General features: G+C 36.8%; 1 protein-coding gene across 1 annotated transcript; it reads right to left on the bottom strand.

Annotated features, from left to right (window-relative positions):
* Window positions 1–8,155: 8,155 nt before the first annotated feature.
* On the bottom strand, window positions 8,156–16,095 carry LOC142545889 (cysteine-tryptophan domain-containing zinc finger protein 3-like). The gene is made up of 13 exons (XM_075653310.1): window positions 15,797–16,095; window positions 15,542–15,667; window positions 14,943–15,015; window positions 14,726–14,856; window positions 14,233–14,607; window positions 12,848–14,127; window positions 12,391–12,584; window positions 10,705–12,254; window positions 10,470–10,624; window positions 10,030–10,190; window positions 9,035–9,183; window positions 8,424–8,920; window positions 8,156–8,337 (listed from the first exon to the last, which is right to left on the bottom strand). The coding sequence occupies exons 2-12, from the start codon at window positions 15,632–15,634 to the stop codon at window positions 8,726–8,728; spliced, it is 4,356 nt and encodes a 1,451-aa protein (XP_075509425.1). The 5' UTR covers window positions 15,635–15,667; window positions 15,797–16,095; the 3' UTR covers window positions 8,156–8,337; window positions 8,424–8,725.
* Window positions 16,096–16,728: the final 633 nt, after the last annotated feature.

Below are 16,728 nucleotides of genomic sequence, written 5' to 3'. Positions count from 1 at the left end.
CCTTATAGCGATCCACACTACCATCAGGGTTATATTTAATTTTGTAGACCCATTTATTTCCAATGGGAACTTTACCCGGGGGCAAATCAACAATCTCCCATGTATTGTTATTAGATAGGGCTCGTAACTCAAGTTCCATAGCAGATAGCCAACGAGTATCAAGCACTGTCTCATGGTATAAAGTAGGTTCTCTATTTTCAGAAAGTTTTGAAAGGAATGATTGATATGAAGTAGACAACTTATCATAAGTGAGATAAGCAGAAATGGGATGTGGAGAGGAAGAATAAGAACACACGTAATCATGAGACCAGATTGGTGGCCGAGGAGTGTGAGTGGAATGTCAAGGAAGGCATGGATGAGGAGTAACGTGTGGTTGTGTGTAAAGAGGTAAGGGATCAACCTGCAATTCGATGGGTGGAATGGGAAAAATGGTCTCATGGTGGGAAATGTGTGAAAACAGAAACATAGATTCATGAAACACAACGTCGCGTGAGGTAAAGAACTTATGTGTGAGTAAATTTGGACTTTATACCCTTTCTGTGAACTGCAGTAACCAAGAAAGACACATGCACTTGCACGAGGAGCAAACTTATCTCCCTTAGGTAAGGTGGATACATAACAGAGACAACTCAAGATTCGTAAATGAGAATAAGAAGGGGATACACCAAACAAAACTTCAAAAGGTGTTTTATTGGATAAGAGGGGTGTCGGTGTTCGATTAATAAGAACTGAGGTAAGTATACAATGGCCCCAGTATTTGTCAGGTAAAAAAAGCTTGGAACTTCAAGGATCGAGCAACATTGAGAATATGTCGATGTTTACGCTCTACTAAACCATTTTGCTGAGGGATATAGGGATATGAACTTTGATGCACAATGCCTAAAGCATGAAATAAATCAGTGCATTCCCGTTGAAAAAATTCCATGGCATTGTCGGTTCTAATAATCTTAATGGCAGTAGAAAACTGAGTTTGAATGAGTGCCAGAAAGCTCTTAACCATATGGAGTACATCTAGTTTTGAATGCATGAGGTAGACCCTTGTCGTACGTGTGTAGTCATCTACAATGGTGAGGAAGTATTGTTCTCCATTGTATGTAGGTGTGTGGAATGGTCCCCATACATCCATATGAATTAGTTGAAAGCAAAAGATGAATGAGAAGACCTTTTTTCCGGAAAGACCATGCGAGTTTGTTTCGATAAGGGACAAATAGCGGAATGAGATAATTCGAAACAGTTTGGTAAGAAAGGTAACTTTCTCATTCGAGTCAAAGATATATGTCCTAGACGTTGATGTCATAAGGTTTCTTGTGATACATTATTGGTTTGTGCACTATTTACAGCTGAAAGTAATGACCTATACAAAGGTAATCTAGAAACAGGTAATGTGAGATCGGGTTGTGCATCTAAAGGCTTCAAACTTGAATTGTCGAGATAGTAAAGTCCTTGTCTCTCTCTACCAATCCCCATGATCTTCCCATTTGAGAGGCCCTGAAACACACAAAACCGTGGAAAGAATGTGACAAAACATTGATGGTCTGTAGTGAACTTAGATATGGATAGAAGGTTGTGATGAAATTCAGGAACAATGAGGGCATTTGAAAGTGAGCTGGTTTGATTGATAGGAATGGTACCTAGGCTACTAATTTTTGTGGAACTACCATTTGACAATTGTATTGAACCCGTGGATTCTGCATAGGAATTAAGAACATGTGGTATTCCATGATATCCAATCATATGATCATTAGCACCAGAATCAATTATCCATTCAATATCAAGAAACGGAGACTTTCCAGTACCTGCCATGTTTGCAGTGGTAGCACCTTGCTCACCATCCTATTTTCCTTTGGCCAAAAGTTTTAAAATGGCAGCGTATTGATCAAGAGTAAAGAAGGAGCATGCATCTTTAGTCACACTTGGCTGCTCAATCTCACCAGTATTAACGGCAGAGGTGTTAGCCTTTCCCATCAAATTTCCTTTGTTGTATCGTTCTTTGTTGTATCTCTGGTTCCCACCCCTCCCTGGTCCTTTATAGAATTTGTGTCCAGGAGGGTAGCCAATTAGTCTGAAGCAGTTCTCCTTATTCTGACCAAGTAAATTACAGTGCTCACATCTAACGTCATTCTTCCTTTTATTCTGAGCAGAGAAGAAAGCAGAGGATTCATGTTGTTGAGGGGGCACACTCAATAAACTTCGATGTGATTCCTCTTGGGATATGATAGCGAACGCATTGCTTACGGTAGGAAGTGGATCCATCATTAATATGTGGCTTCGGATGTGAACAAAACTTTCATTAAGTCCCATGAGAAACCGAAGAAGTTTGTGTTGTTGATCAAATTCAATGAACTTCTTTGAAGATTCACATGCGCAGATAGGCATTGTCTCAAGAGAAGCATACTCATCCCATAGTTGTCTAAGCTTTGAATAATATGTTGATATCGAATTATTACCTTGCACATGACAGCCTATTTCTCGGTGAAGTGCAAAGATCCGTGAGCCATTAACCTTGTCAAACCGCTCCCTTAGATCATTCCATACCACCGCAGCATCAGTGGAATACACAATACCACCAAAGATTTCCTTCGATACAACATTCATTATCCAGGACAGTACAATCACATTGCATCTCTCCCACTGAAGTACTCGATTTGATCCAGGATCTGGTTTCTTATAGCTCCCATCAACAAATGCAAGTTTATTCTTAGCTCGCAGCGCGATCTGCATTGCGCGACTCCAAATTCCGTAGTTCTCAGTACCAACCAGTTGTTCATTGATCAAATTGAGCCCTAGAGTGTCGGATGAATTCACATAAAGTGGATCGAAAACATCGATTGCAGAAGAAGCCATCAGAATGGGAGACGATGAAATAATTGATTCCAAAATGAATTTACCGATCAATTATGAGCAGTAAAACTCTAATAAATTTTCAGAAAAGAAACCTTACTCTGATATCATGTTGAAATTAAAGAAAGGAACTGATTTGCATGAGACGAGAGTTGGCGGTAAGAAATCTTCACCCGTTTTCTGAGAAGTGTTTATTTGTTTCCAACTAACTATTACAAACTAAGCTTCGACCTATTTATATTATACAAAGAAGGAAATAAGCGTGTTTAATATACAAAAACATTATTCTGAAATATATGAAATGTTATTTTAAGATTTTCTTGTGACATGTTAATATTACAGATGAATTCGATCAATGAGAGTGATTCCACGAACTCCTGCTGCTGCGGCAGTTCTCTTGAAAGAGGGTAAGTTCGTTTGGTGTGTTTTCTAGGGCGCAGGGTAAAATTGGGAAAAACCCTTCGTACTGTACAAATGTGGAGTGTAAATACCAATGTCAAGTAGGGACATAATTCATGGGTTTTCAAGATTGAACAGTGACCTTTTCACGGGCCTGAGGTAATCCATTTTGTTTCCAAAAACGAGTCAAACGCTGGACCAGTGACTAATCCTAACACCTTTTGCACACTGATGGAACTTCTAATCACCACTACCAAACGGGGCCAAATCTTGATGACAAACAGAATTTACTTACGCTACATGAGTTTTATGAGAACAGTCGCGATAATTCACGACACCGAGAACCTTTCTATTGTGAATATGAGAGAGATGAAGATATGAACATTTTAGTGTTTGATGTCTTGGTGTGTCACATCTGGTCGCCCACAAATCCCTTTTATAAAAAGATTAAATCATATCAAATGAGATACATGATAGGTATCAAACTCTAGAATTTGATCGGGCAAGCTCGCATGAGCGACTACGTCGAGCATAGTGAGATTAACACATCAGTTGAAGTTTGCACCACAAACTTGGGTCGTTGCTCAATAACTGGCTTTTCACATGCATTGAGCCGGCTTTGCAGCTAAGATACAGCTTCAAGCGTCGTCAAAGCTGCCTAAGCCAAATATGAGCCACAAAAAGAACTCTACACCAAGTATGAGCCGGTAACGAGCATGATGGGGTCTTGGTTTTGCACTTGTTGAATAGCCCCCCCGCACTGTTTCCCCAGGTGGCTCATGCCATGGTCCCCAAGGCTGCTAATTGTGCCTAATTGTGCAGAGAAGTGTGATCAGTACTCCATGACTCGTGCGGAGGAGAGAGGCGATGCAATATTATTATTGTTGGATATCGATTTCTCTTGCTCAAACGCAGCGGAAGTTTTAAAATTTTTATTTTATTTTGACAATCAAAATATTTATTTGAACACTCGTATGGTTTTAAAGAACATAAACATTCATAGGGTATTAAAGTTACCTTTAGTGAATTAATTTACTCGGCTCCAACTATTTTGGTATTAGCGGATATAGCTCTTGTTGAATTTCCTACGAACTTTCTTTGAAAACTCCTTTCTTTTATCTTCGAATCAGGTCCACGACTAGAAGATTAGTTCCTCTTCCAAATAGCACTAGAATATTTGGAAAAGTTTCAACGTTGGATATCAAAATTCGAGAGACGGCTCAACCCTTAAAAATCTTCAAGATGGCTGAAAATTTGAGAGAAAAGAAGAGGAATTTTCGAAAACTTGCAAGGAGAGTGGAGGCTTACTTGGTGGCTAGGGTTATGGTTTCTGTACTATCTTTTATAATCAAGTCATGACCTAATTTTCATAATTAACATTAATGGGCTTGATTAATTAATTGGACTAGTCCAACTAGTTTAATTAATTAATCAAAGTCCATTAAAAATTTTAATTATTTAGTTTGTTGAACTTGTAGTCCTACAAGCTCATTAAACATACTTCCCACTATATTTAATTTAATATTTAATAAACTCAACATTTGAGTTTAATAAATTAAATTATCATATTCCACAAATTCAACTCTTTGAATTTATTCTCTCCAAATTTTAAATATCATAAATTCAACTTCTTTGAATTTACTATCTCATAAATTCAGCTCCTTGAATTTATTTTCTCAAAATTTTTAATTATCATAAATTCAACTCCTTGAATTTGCTATTTTATATAAATTCAATTCCTTGAATTTATTTTTTCTCTCAACAAGAACAAATGATCAAGTACTTGTGTGACCCTCAATACTTTAGGGATACAACTAGCCGTGAGTTCACAACCCTTTGTGATTCAGAACATAATCCTTTATTCGGGCATACCCTAATTTTTGCCTTATTCTATGAATCAACAACTGACATTAAATCATATTTCTGATTAAACCCATCGAATCATGGTAAGAGCGTTTAGTAGCATCGTCCCATGATTTCCTACGTATCACTGATAGTGACTGCAAAAATGTAAAATAGCCATAAACCAGACCTATTTTAAGAATATTAAATACTAACAAAATATATAAAACAGTAAAATATCATAACATACAACTGACACATTGTTCAAGGCTCTCAATCATCCTTCATGCGTTTAATAAAAATATTAACATCAATTAATTAAACAAATTTAATTAATTGATAAATTATGTATCTAATAATTTTATTACTAACCACAACAATTATTAAAGAATTTAATAAATTAAATAAACACCTTTATTTAATTTCCAACTAATTCAATAATTGATTTATTGAAAAACTCAATTTTGCCATAAATAATTAAAATTTTATTCTAATTATTTATTTAAAAAAAATTATTAATTTTTCAAAAATTAAAATTTTCAAAAGATAAATTGAACTAATTTTCATAAAATGTCAATTTTATCCAAAGTTTTGAAAAATTAGAAAATCTCACCCTAGGCCCAATTAATTCAAGTCAATTACCCAATACGGTGCTCGAGACATTCCTGGGCAGCCGCCCGCGCTGTCTGATCGTATCGGGCAGTGGCAGACATGCTGGCACGCCCAATTGCGCGCGCGCATGCTGCGTGATGGTCGTGCCCGCTTGCTGCGCCGATGCCGCGCATATGCTGCGCGCACGGTCTGCCCGGAACAGTTACAGGTAGATTCGATATTTTTTTATTTCTGAAAAAATAAAAGTTTTTATGGTGCATTAATTTTCTGAAAAAATTTCTTGTTTGATTAGAAATAAATTATTCAATATTTAAAATCATACGATATAGAGAATCCGACTCTGATATCACTCATGAATCTCAGTTTTCTCTTACCCAAACGCAGCGGAAGTTTTAAAAATTTTATTTTATTTTGATAATCAAAATATTTGTTTGAGCACTACATTCATAGAGAGTTAAAGTTTATATTTTTAGTGAATTAATTCACTCGACTCCAACTATTCTGATATTGACAGATATAGCTCTTGTTGAATTTCCTACGAACTTTCTTTGAGAACTCATTTCTTTTATCTTCGAATCAGGTCTACGACTAGAAGATTAGTTTCTCTTCCAAATAGCACTAGAATATTTGGAAGAAGTTTCGATGTTGGAGATCAAAATTCGAGAGACGACTCAACCCTTAAAAATCTTCAAGGTGGCTGAAAATTTGAGAGAAAAGAAGAGTAATTTTCGAAAACTTGCAAGGAGAGTGTAGGTTTGCTTGGTGGCTAGGGTTATGGCTTCTCTACTATCTTTTATAATCAAGTGATGACTTAATTTCCATAATTAACATTAATGAGCTTGATAAATTAATTGGACTAGTACAACTAGTTTAATTAATTAATCAAAATCCATTAAGAACTTTAATTATTTAGTATGTTGGAATTGTAGTCCTAGAAGCTCATTAAACATACTTCCCACTGTATTTAATTTAATATTTAATAAACTCAACATTTGAATTTAATAAATTAAATTATCATATTCCACAAATTCAAATCTTTGAATTTATTCTCTCCAAATTTTAAATATCATAAATTCAACTTCTTGAATTTACTATCTCATAAATTCAACTCCTTGAATTTATTTTCTCAAAATTTGATTATCATAAATTCAACTCCTTGAATTTACTAATTTATATAAACTCAACTCCTTGAATTTATTTTTTCTCTCAACGAGAACAAATGATCCAGTACTTGTGTGACCCTCAATGGTTCAAGGATACAGCTAGCCGTGGGTTCACGATTCTTTGTGATTCAAGACATAATCTTTTATTCTTGCTTACCCTAATTTTCCTCATTCTATGTATCAACAATTGATCATGAGATTGTCAGAAATCATATTTTTAATTAAACCCATCGAATCATGGTAAGAGCATCTAGTAGCATCGTCTCATGATTCCCTAGGTATCACTGATAGTGCCTGCAAGAACCAGTCGATTATGATTAACGTACAGTACGGTCCCTTCATCTCATATATCCTGATCGAATCTGCAACCATTGGTTCATCGAGTGTTGCATAATAATTCGATAACTATGTGACCCATATTTGAGAATAAATAGTGACATCGCATGTACAATTGAAAAACTCTTTTTCTAACGTAGATCTCATACTTTGGCCAGAGATTCCATACACTATTATTTCATCAGATCACATAGGATATCTACACTCGTAGGTGAGAGGTGAATTCCCGACTACAATGCACTGGCTCTTACATGCGTTGCAACTGTACTCAATCTCGCCACCTGATGACCCTCCTGGAGTCGGTAAACAAGTCAAAGCACAGTCCTAGCATATAGAGCCTCGATGTTGTTCCGGGTTGTAAGGACTAATGATGTACAATCATAATTACAGACTTATCCTCTCGACGAATGATAAACACTTGGAAAGTCCAAGGAAGGATAGTTCGGTATAATCATCATATGACTACCCATCTGTATGTTTGACAACTATATGCCCTTACCAAGAAAGCGGTACGCAACATCACATATGCTAGTCTCGAGCTCAAGCGACATTTATCCATGTTTTAAGAGGCTGAATCGACTAAGAACAAATTTAGATTATAAAATATTTACAAATGAATTCCAACATCGAATTACGATTCATTTGTATTAAAGTATAATCAATGTATTTATCTATGTTGATCACATGAGTATACATATAAAAAAAATAACAAACCATGAAATAATGAATTATATTAAAATAAAGATTGTTTATTACAACTGAGTTAATAAATTCTCTAACCAATAGTTGACTTACAAGACATCTACTCTAACAATTATTACCTACCAAGAAATTGGAGGGAGCTGCCATTCATACTTATTTATGGATGATTTGTGTTTATGGTAGTCATGGCACGATTATAAACGGTCCCTGAAACGTAGATTGATCGACTAAAACAAATTTCATTTACATTTCATTAATAGAAAAAAGAAACATGCAATTGACATTTATACGAAGAAATGCAAAAATAATTTTACATGTAGTCCTTTTAAGGAGGGTAATTCCCAACCCCATTCATTAAAGAAGAGTATAAATGAACATGTCCACTGATGAATAAAACAGGTAAAATCTTATCAGTGCTGGGGTGGAAACACTATGTACGGACCTGCAAAACATTTAAGTACATTGTCTAAGAACCACAAAAAAGGGGGAATTCTGATCTAGCATAGACAAAATTTTAGGAAAATTAACCTGAGAATATAATCCACTTTTCTTGATTGAATTTTCTGAATATATATGTGTCACCCGTATCGAGTTGTGATATCTTGAGCTTGCCGTGGATTTAGAGGTGGCTCGATAAATCTTACGATCAAATTGTGCAGGAATTGCAGAAATTGAGGCTCATTAAATCATCCTGACAAACTTTTAACAACTGAGTGAATATCATTTCCCCTCTCTGCCATTTGTAATCAACCAGGTAAGATCCTTTTCAATCCGAGAACATGGAGGAAAGGGAAGATCCAAGATTGGCATGAAGAAAGGTAATGTCCACTTCAACTATTTATGACTTCCATTGAGACTCGCACAAGGCGCAATAAACCTTGTACATCTTGGAAGTTGAAATCAAGTGCCTTTTTGAGGGAAGTGATGCCATCTGCATGCAGGGTTTCTTCGAGTTTTGAACTAGCAGCAGCGTAAGCATTTCTTGATTTCCTCGAGGCTTCCAATGCAAAGGTAATATCCTGAGCCTTTAAAAGAAAAACAGTATTTAGTAAAAAAAAACAGTTTTTTTTTTTAATTTTAAAAAAAGAAGTTTAAGAACAACTCCCTCAAACCATGATTTCCCAAATCCCGAGACTTACAAAGTTGAGGAGCCGCAAGAAACCAGAACGATTTTGTGAAGTGATGACATGGCTACCAGGTTCTCCAACCTTGGTTAAGCCGGTAGAATTGTCTGCAGACGCGTGGTTTAAGTTGTCCACATCAGAAGCAGAGGAAGAAGGAGAGTCACCTAAATGGTAATCGTAAGCACAAGAATCCACAATTAGGACTGTAAAGTCGTCAAAGTTCTTAACTAAACAAGTAAGATAAAGTTCTCGCATAGCTGCAACTTTATATTTTACAAATCACTAAATAAATGCTAGGTGAAACACAATTACACCATAGCCAAAAGAGGAATATAATTCATCCCTTCTCAATTTTTTCTTGGTTGCAGGGTGTTATGTGTCCTAAAGGACTATCATCGGGTCAATCCCGATAACATGATATGAGTCACGGGCTGAACAAAGGTGCATGTGTTTGGTGTGCTTTGCCTTCTCAAAGGCTGGTGATATCACATACCCATATCAAATTATACAGCAAAACCTAAAATGGTTAATTACCTAGAGGGTTCTCCCACCTAAAAGATTAATTTTCTAGTTTTTGACTCTCATCTTGGCTTTATGACCAAACATTTTCTCTCACATGATTCAGTCATAGCGAATAATCTCCACAAAAGCATCAACTGTTAGCACCCGTAAATAAACATACCAACTCAAGGATTTTCAACAAGTCCAGAAGAAAAAGAGTCATTCTGCAATTTCTATTATTGGACTCTACTATTAATAAGGCAACACAGAAGAAAACCAACAATTGCGCTTGGGCTATAAAATTGGCCAAGGGAAGTAACCAATGGAGAGATCACCCTTTACTCATTACTTAAAAGAAAAAACCAAAATTTGAAGGTAATATGATGATAAAATTATAAATCACGATCGTCAAGAAGATATAGTCCTTCAATTATTAAACTGAGACCAGTGTAATAACAGTATCGTTTGGATTTCATTTTAAATCATCATAAAGAATGACTAATTGATACCTGGGGGAAAAATCTGCAAAGAAGTTTGCAAATCATTCCTGTCTCTGCTTGCTCTGGAATGTGAAGAATAAACTACTCGCATATAAGCAACCTCGGTGCATTTATATGCCAAAGCAGCAGTAGCCATGTCTTTTGACTTTTCATATTCATGAGCACAAAACCTATCATTAAGTAACACCATTAGAAACAAGAAAATCTATGAGAGCGCAACAGAGCAAAAAGCTAAGAAAGAAGTCTATGATGCCTTAGAAACCAACATTTAATGGATTTAAAGGATTCACCATCAGGATAGAACTCATGTCATAACCTCTCGTAAGATTTGGCTAACGTTTAAATAACCAAAAACTTTATTTTCTTTGGGAAAAAATGACTTAAACACAAATAAATGCATAAACTTTGTTCCCAACATAAGAATTTTATAAATGCTAAGCATAACTCACTCGCAAAGCTTTGCAGTGCTGCTGTATATATTCATTGAGTGCACATCATTATGCTTCGAGCCTTCAGTGCTTCCAGATTCTAACAATGAGGCGGCATGGAGAAATTTGAGGGAAGCTTCGAAGTATAACCCATTACTTTCCCCTGATCCACAATGCTGTCACACAGAACCTTGATATAAATTTAACATTGGAACAATACAATAAGTATGTCAGAATTATCACGACGAGAGTAAACCTTGAGACGATCAGCCAGGTGTTTGAGGTCCTTTGCCTCTTTCAAAGCATTATTAGCAGCCTGACTATTGGAATCCCTACGAACAGGACTTGGGACTTCAGCATCCCGAGCCTTGTGCAATTTTGGATTCCTAGAGCTACTGGGTTGAACATTCTGGTTCTCAGGTTTTATACTCTGTCTTGATGCCTTTAATGCATCATCATTACCAAATGCACTTTTTTCGATGTTTTCTTTATGAGATCCAGAGACAGGATGGAGACTAGCAACTGTTTCAGTCTGAATTCTTGCTAAGGGTGGAAGTGAGAGTGAGTTACCGTTTTCATTAACCTCAACCTGGTCACTTTTCTTGCGTAATTTATTGTCGTCATGTTCCTGCAGAAGATTATGCCTTTTTATGGTAACTTCTTGGCCATCATGACCTTCATACTTTATCTGACCTCTTCTTCCTTTACTGCTCTCACTTAAAGTTCCTCCTGCAGTATCTTTTTTGCAAACAAACTTCTCGGCCTTACCTGGAGGGCTGGATTCATCGTCAAACTTGTTTCTTCGACTCTTGTACTTCTCCTCATCACGCCCGTGATACAAGTAATCACGTGAAGAATCAAACGCCTTGATTTTTTCTTTACCTGAGTCAGATCCAGAAGTTTGAGTCTTATCTTTATGTGAAGCCAGCCCCTTCTCCCGCTTCTTCAAGTGATATACACTACCATGAGCAAGGCCTGCATTTGTTTTTCCTTCTATTTGGCATTGCTCAAAAGAATACTTCTCAGAAGCACTATGCTTATCACCTAAGGGAATATCACATACAACTGCATCTTTTTTCACCATCCCTGTTTGATCATTCCCTCTGTCATCTTCACCAGCTGAAAACCTTTTCGGGCTCATGCCAGTCAGGGAGTGAGAATCCTGAAAATCATCTTTTCCAATGAGGTTCTTTCTCGTAGAAGTGACCTTATCAGCATTATAAAATCTCAAAGGATATGAAGACACTGATTCAACTGGGGACCCTTTAACTTCCTGGGCAAAGGCTTTAGGTTTACGTGAGCCAGATACCTTGGAAGAACTTGAATTGGCAGTAACAGAAGATCGAACCAAACTCTTATCACCTTTCAAATAATCTTCAGCCTGAGAATTGCTCAGATAATGCCCATTTTGCTGGTTTCTAGAATTGGAAACTCTAGCTTTCTTTTCTTTCATATGGTCACTTTCACACATTTCATCCACAAATTCACCAGAGCGTTGTTGGCAGTGTCCTGAAAATGAAAGAGGCTTCACATGACTTTGAGAACCATGATGTTCCTCTCCTTTCCTCTTCCTAACGGAATCCTTGTTATCATGTATGCTTGAATGCAGCAGACGATAATCTGATGTACTAGGTGTATGTATTTCTGGCTTCAAACTGTTAATAGAGCTACTTGCTTTTATGGAAGCTCCGCCATGATCAGAAATCCTCTTTTCATAATCAAACTGCTCATTTTCCTTCAGTCTTTTAGATGCTCTAGAACCATCCAAATCAGACTCTCGTTTGCTCCTTGTCATCGAATTCATAACTATGCACATTTGAACAAAAGCATAAGAAATTTAAGGAGAAGCTGAAGATTGGGGTTCAAGGACAAGATTTGACAATTAGACTTATGTTGCCTTCATACATAAAGGACAACTTGAGGATGGTACTCATTGTAATACCTGTATCAGAACAATTGACAAGTGGCTCTTGTTTATTATCATTGTGTGTCTGAACTGAAGGCACCGTTACAGAAGTTCCCAGAGAATTGTTTATCTGGTTGAGCTGAAATGAAGCAGAAGGGTGGTAAAGGGCCTGGGCCCTTAATGCATTACTTGTCTCCTCCTCTGGGACACTACATCGGTTCATCCCAGGCCTACGAAAATGGCAGAACATAAGTTTTTCCTTTTGGATTAAAGAACCTTGACAAACAAACAAAAAAGAGGCCTAGCTCGATCATCAAACACACTACAATTATAGTTTTTAACTCAACTCTGTGTTTGGTTATTAGGCGGATAAAATAAGACACCAAGTCATGAACACATATCAGTTCTGTCAGATTATTACAAAACACGAGAAAAATATGGTATAAGAGTGGTCACATAAAAAGGATGGCTCAACAAGAATGATAGAACTTACAGCCAGGTAAGCATCCTACAAAGCCATTTATTTGGAAGACTCTTGGGATTTGTACCCAGCGGAAGAAGTCTCCATTTCCCACAGTTGTCACAAGAGACCCAATCTTCATTAAGAGGAGCAGCTATTCCAGTTGGAGCTTCAGAACTCGGCCCATTTCCAGGAGGGATTCTATGAGAAGCCGACATGGAGCATACTTCCAAGGAATGTGGATTTTCAGATTTTAATTTGTTACAATTATCTTTTAATCCGTCATGGTAATCACTCTCACTTATTCTACTCATGTGTTGATGGTCCTTTATCCTTCCAGTAAATGACATTTCACCTGAAATGGATTCGTTATCATTTTCGAATCCCAAGTCTCCGTGTTTTTCCTTTCGCAGATCATGTGATTCATTTTTAGACACGAGACTGTCACTGTCAGGATGAGAACTCTTCCCCCTTTTAGAACTCAAAGAAAAATCAACATTCAACTTATCTTTTGACATATATGCAACTTTAGAACTTATGCTGGGAACTCTTACTAGTTTCCTGTGGGCCCCAGAAGATGACTTCTTGAGAGCTGATTTTGAACCTTTCTCGCTACCAGATCCTTCCTTCTGAACAGGAAACTGTTTCAAGGAATCAATCGGTTCAGCACTGTTGTCTTCTGTCCCCTTACAATCATTTGACTCATATTCACCTGAAGCAAGAGCTTTTTCTGCTTTACGTACATTGTGCAGAGAGCGAGCAGCGATGCCGCTGTCAAATTTTCCTTTTTTAATTTCTGAAAACCCAGTTGACAATCCCAGACTTTCAGTTAACTTTTCAGCTCTGCAAATATCTTGAGCAGGTTCAGCATCCAAACATTTCTTCCCTGCCATTCCAGAGGAGATAAAATCTCCATCCATCCCTATTACCACATCACTGGCATAGTGTGAATTCGATAAAAGTGGAAGTTTCAAAGCACTGGATACAAGTTCATCACACTCTACTGTGTCGATATCAGTTTCATTTTCCTTCTTCAGAGCAGAGACGGAATAATTCTTATCACTGCTGCTCATATGATTCTTTAATTCGGTGAAAGAAGAATCACTTTCAGATGGCTTCCATTTTTTCCGCTCTGTGACTTTCTGATCACACCTACTAGAAAGAGATCCATTTACCAACATCCCAGATTTCTTAGTGCCCATCTTGTCGAGTTCAGATTCACCAATTACTCCAAGATTTCCTTTATCCATCAGATGAATCAAATCCTCTGATAGAGGAGATAAAAGTAGACCCCCATAAAAGGATGTCATTGTCTGATCCACCAAAGAATGAAGTGAATTTTTGGAATTCATTTAGAAAGGAATTAGCGCTACTAGACCCAAACATATCATAAATCACAACAAATTATTTAGTTTTACCTGAAGAATACTGATAGGAGAGCCCTCCTGCAAATCCAAAAGATTATGACTCGGTGGTTTACTAGTGGCAGGACTTTCATCTAACAAAGAAGATGGAGAAACTACAAGACCAAGTCCGTTGTAGATATCAGCATTCTTTTGTGTTGAAACTTTATCAGATCCAACTTTGATTCGGACCTTCAGAATTCTCTGACCAGAAGTTTTGACAGATTTCTTGGAGACTCCAAGGTTTAAACTGGATTCATTAACTTGTCTAAACGGTAAGTCTACATCTACTTTCAAGGAATTTCCCATCAACATGGTTTTTCCTGAAGCGGCATGAAGCCTTGCAGTCGGCGAAACACTTCTTGAAGCTGATGAGCTTTGTGTCTGATCCTGAACCAGAGAATATGTCAATTAGCTAGAGTCAACCTGCAACAAGACATTCTAGTCTATTTTGTAATGAAAGATCGTCAACACAAAAGTACGTAAATTTATATCCATCAGCGTCTACCTCCAAATGAAACCTTTTCGCGGAATTTGGTATACTATTTTCCTGGATCTCTGGAGCAGTATTTGCATGGGACCTAGATGGAGATCTCTGATAAGTAGGTAAAAAGGAACCATAGCCTCCAAATTTTGCACCTGTTAAGCCAACAAATTCTTAATCCATACTCGACACATCATGTTCTGAATTCACATTTGTTATGTCGCACTCTTTTTCAACTTACCCAAATTCTCAGCTGAAACGCCACCTTCAAAATCTTTCTGGAAATGCCCCAAAACATCTCGGAGTTTCTCCCCCTTCAAACGAATGCCAATCGAAAAACGTTAATATTAATATTCTATTCAAGACCAAGAACGATAGCACCTCAAGCAAGGTGTAATGCGTGAATTTTATTTTATCTCGTCTCTACAACAGAAGGTTCAGAAAGAGCTCGTGTAACAACATTAGTGCACATGTCCTCGTATTAGAGTACAAGAAGATGCATCAAATCTGAGCACAGATATACCGCCTAAATAGAACAAACTACAGATACAAAATTCACTACGGCCAATCCAAAAATGGTAACTACTATCCCCAATAAAGAACACTAGCCTTTTTCGGAGAATATAAAGAAACAGCATATTCATATCCAGAAACTGATCAAAGCCGGAATAATTACAGAGAGAACAAAAATACTAAACTACCACCTGTCAACACTTGGGAGCTAACAGAGGTGCCATACAACTTAAAACAAGGTCAGAAATTCGACGTACCGTCATAAAGATAATAACTACTTTACAGCACGGAAAAAAAAAGTGAAAAGGAAAATAAAAAAATTCTTACAATGTACGAGAAAGCAACATCAGGGTCAATCGTGGAATTTTCTACACCATTATAGCACAGTGCCTCGCCTTCTTCAAGCTCGGTCTCTTCCATCTCCAGCCCAAACTCTAACCCGTTCTCCCACCTCTGCTTCCCACATAAATCATTAAAAAAACATTAACTAAAATTGAATTTAACTGGTTTCTTTCTCCGTCCACTTCTCGCCAAAAATCTCAATGACCCTTTTCACAAAATAGAAAAACACGGAGAACCCACCAATTATTCTTCTTGATCAGATTTATAATCCGATGTATTCACCCGCCACGAACAGATATCTATTAACACTCGAGGAAAAAGAAGTTGCACAATAACTCGAACTTCGATAGCTCTATTTGATTTTTGGTAGCGCGGAACGTGGGATCGTGTGTTGTGTGATCTCGAGAGATCTCATCGATGAGCTGAAAATTTTGCAGAGATCAAAATACGGAAAGATAAAAACAACGAGAAGGAGACAAGCTCTCTGGTTATGGCGGACGGTAACCGGGTTATTTCCTTCTTCATAAATAAATTGTTTTAATAATTATTCTTTCGATCATATACCACCAAGTCATAATAAATTAATCATAATAGCGTGACAAAATTGAAAACGAAAAAAGAAAAAAACAGTATTATACGGAAAATACGAAATGTTCTGATTCACAGAATTGAAAACGAAAAAAAAAATTATTTGGATTGTCCATGAAAAATATTACTTTTTATGTTAAGATATTATTTTTTTATTGTGAATATCGGTAGGATTGATCCGTCTCACACAGATAAATATTTGTGAGACAGTCTCATCAGAGTCCTACTCTCCGATTAATTCGTCTCACAAATATAGATCAATAATATCGTCTAACATGAAGCTTTTTTATTCTGATTTATTACACATCCACATAAAATAGTTTTCTGAGTAGGTCTTTATGAGATGATTTCACGTCAGTTCGATCCATATTTACCATAAAAAATAATATTTTTGATGAGTTAGGTCAGATCGGCGATATCTCTCACAAAATTGACCCGTGAAATAGTTTCACAAGAGTTGTTTTTAGATGTTTTCACTTTTTGTAGGTAAATGGTTACATTTCATCAAATCTAAAATTTTATTAATACTTGATATTTTGTATTTATATTGACCATATCGTAAAATTCTGACACAATCTCTAATT

Source organism: Primulina tabacum, chromosome 1 (assembly GCF_025594145.1).
Source record: "Primulina tabacum isolate GXHZ01 chromosome 1, ASM2559414v2, whole genome shotgun sequence".
Lineage (NCBI taxonomy): Eukaryota > Viridiplantae > Streptophyta > Magnoliopsida > Lamiales > Gesneriaceae > Primulina > Primulina tabacum.
Note: the sequence above shows the minus strand (reverse complement) of the source record. Positions and strands in the feature narration are given on the sequence as shown.

What these genes read in the sequence shown, in the direction of transcription:
- LOC142545889 (XM_075653310.1), bottom strand. Translation starts at nt 15,634, where the DNA reads ATGGAAGAGACCGAGCTTGAAGAAGGCGAGGCACTGTGCTATAATGGT. An exon ending in CTCCTATCAGTATTCTTCAG is followed by an intron (nt 14,128 to 14,232) that starts GTAAAACTAAAT and finishes TTGGTGGATCAG; the next exon opens with ACAATGACATCCTTTTATGG. An exon ending in TCTTGCGGCTCCTCAACTTT is followed by an intron (nt 8,921 to 9,034) that starts GTAAGTCTCGGG and finishes TTTCTTTTAAAG; the next exon opens with GCTCAGGATATTACCTTTGC.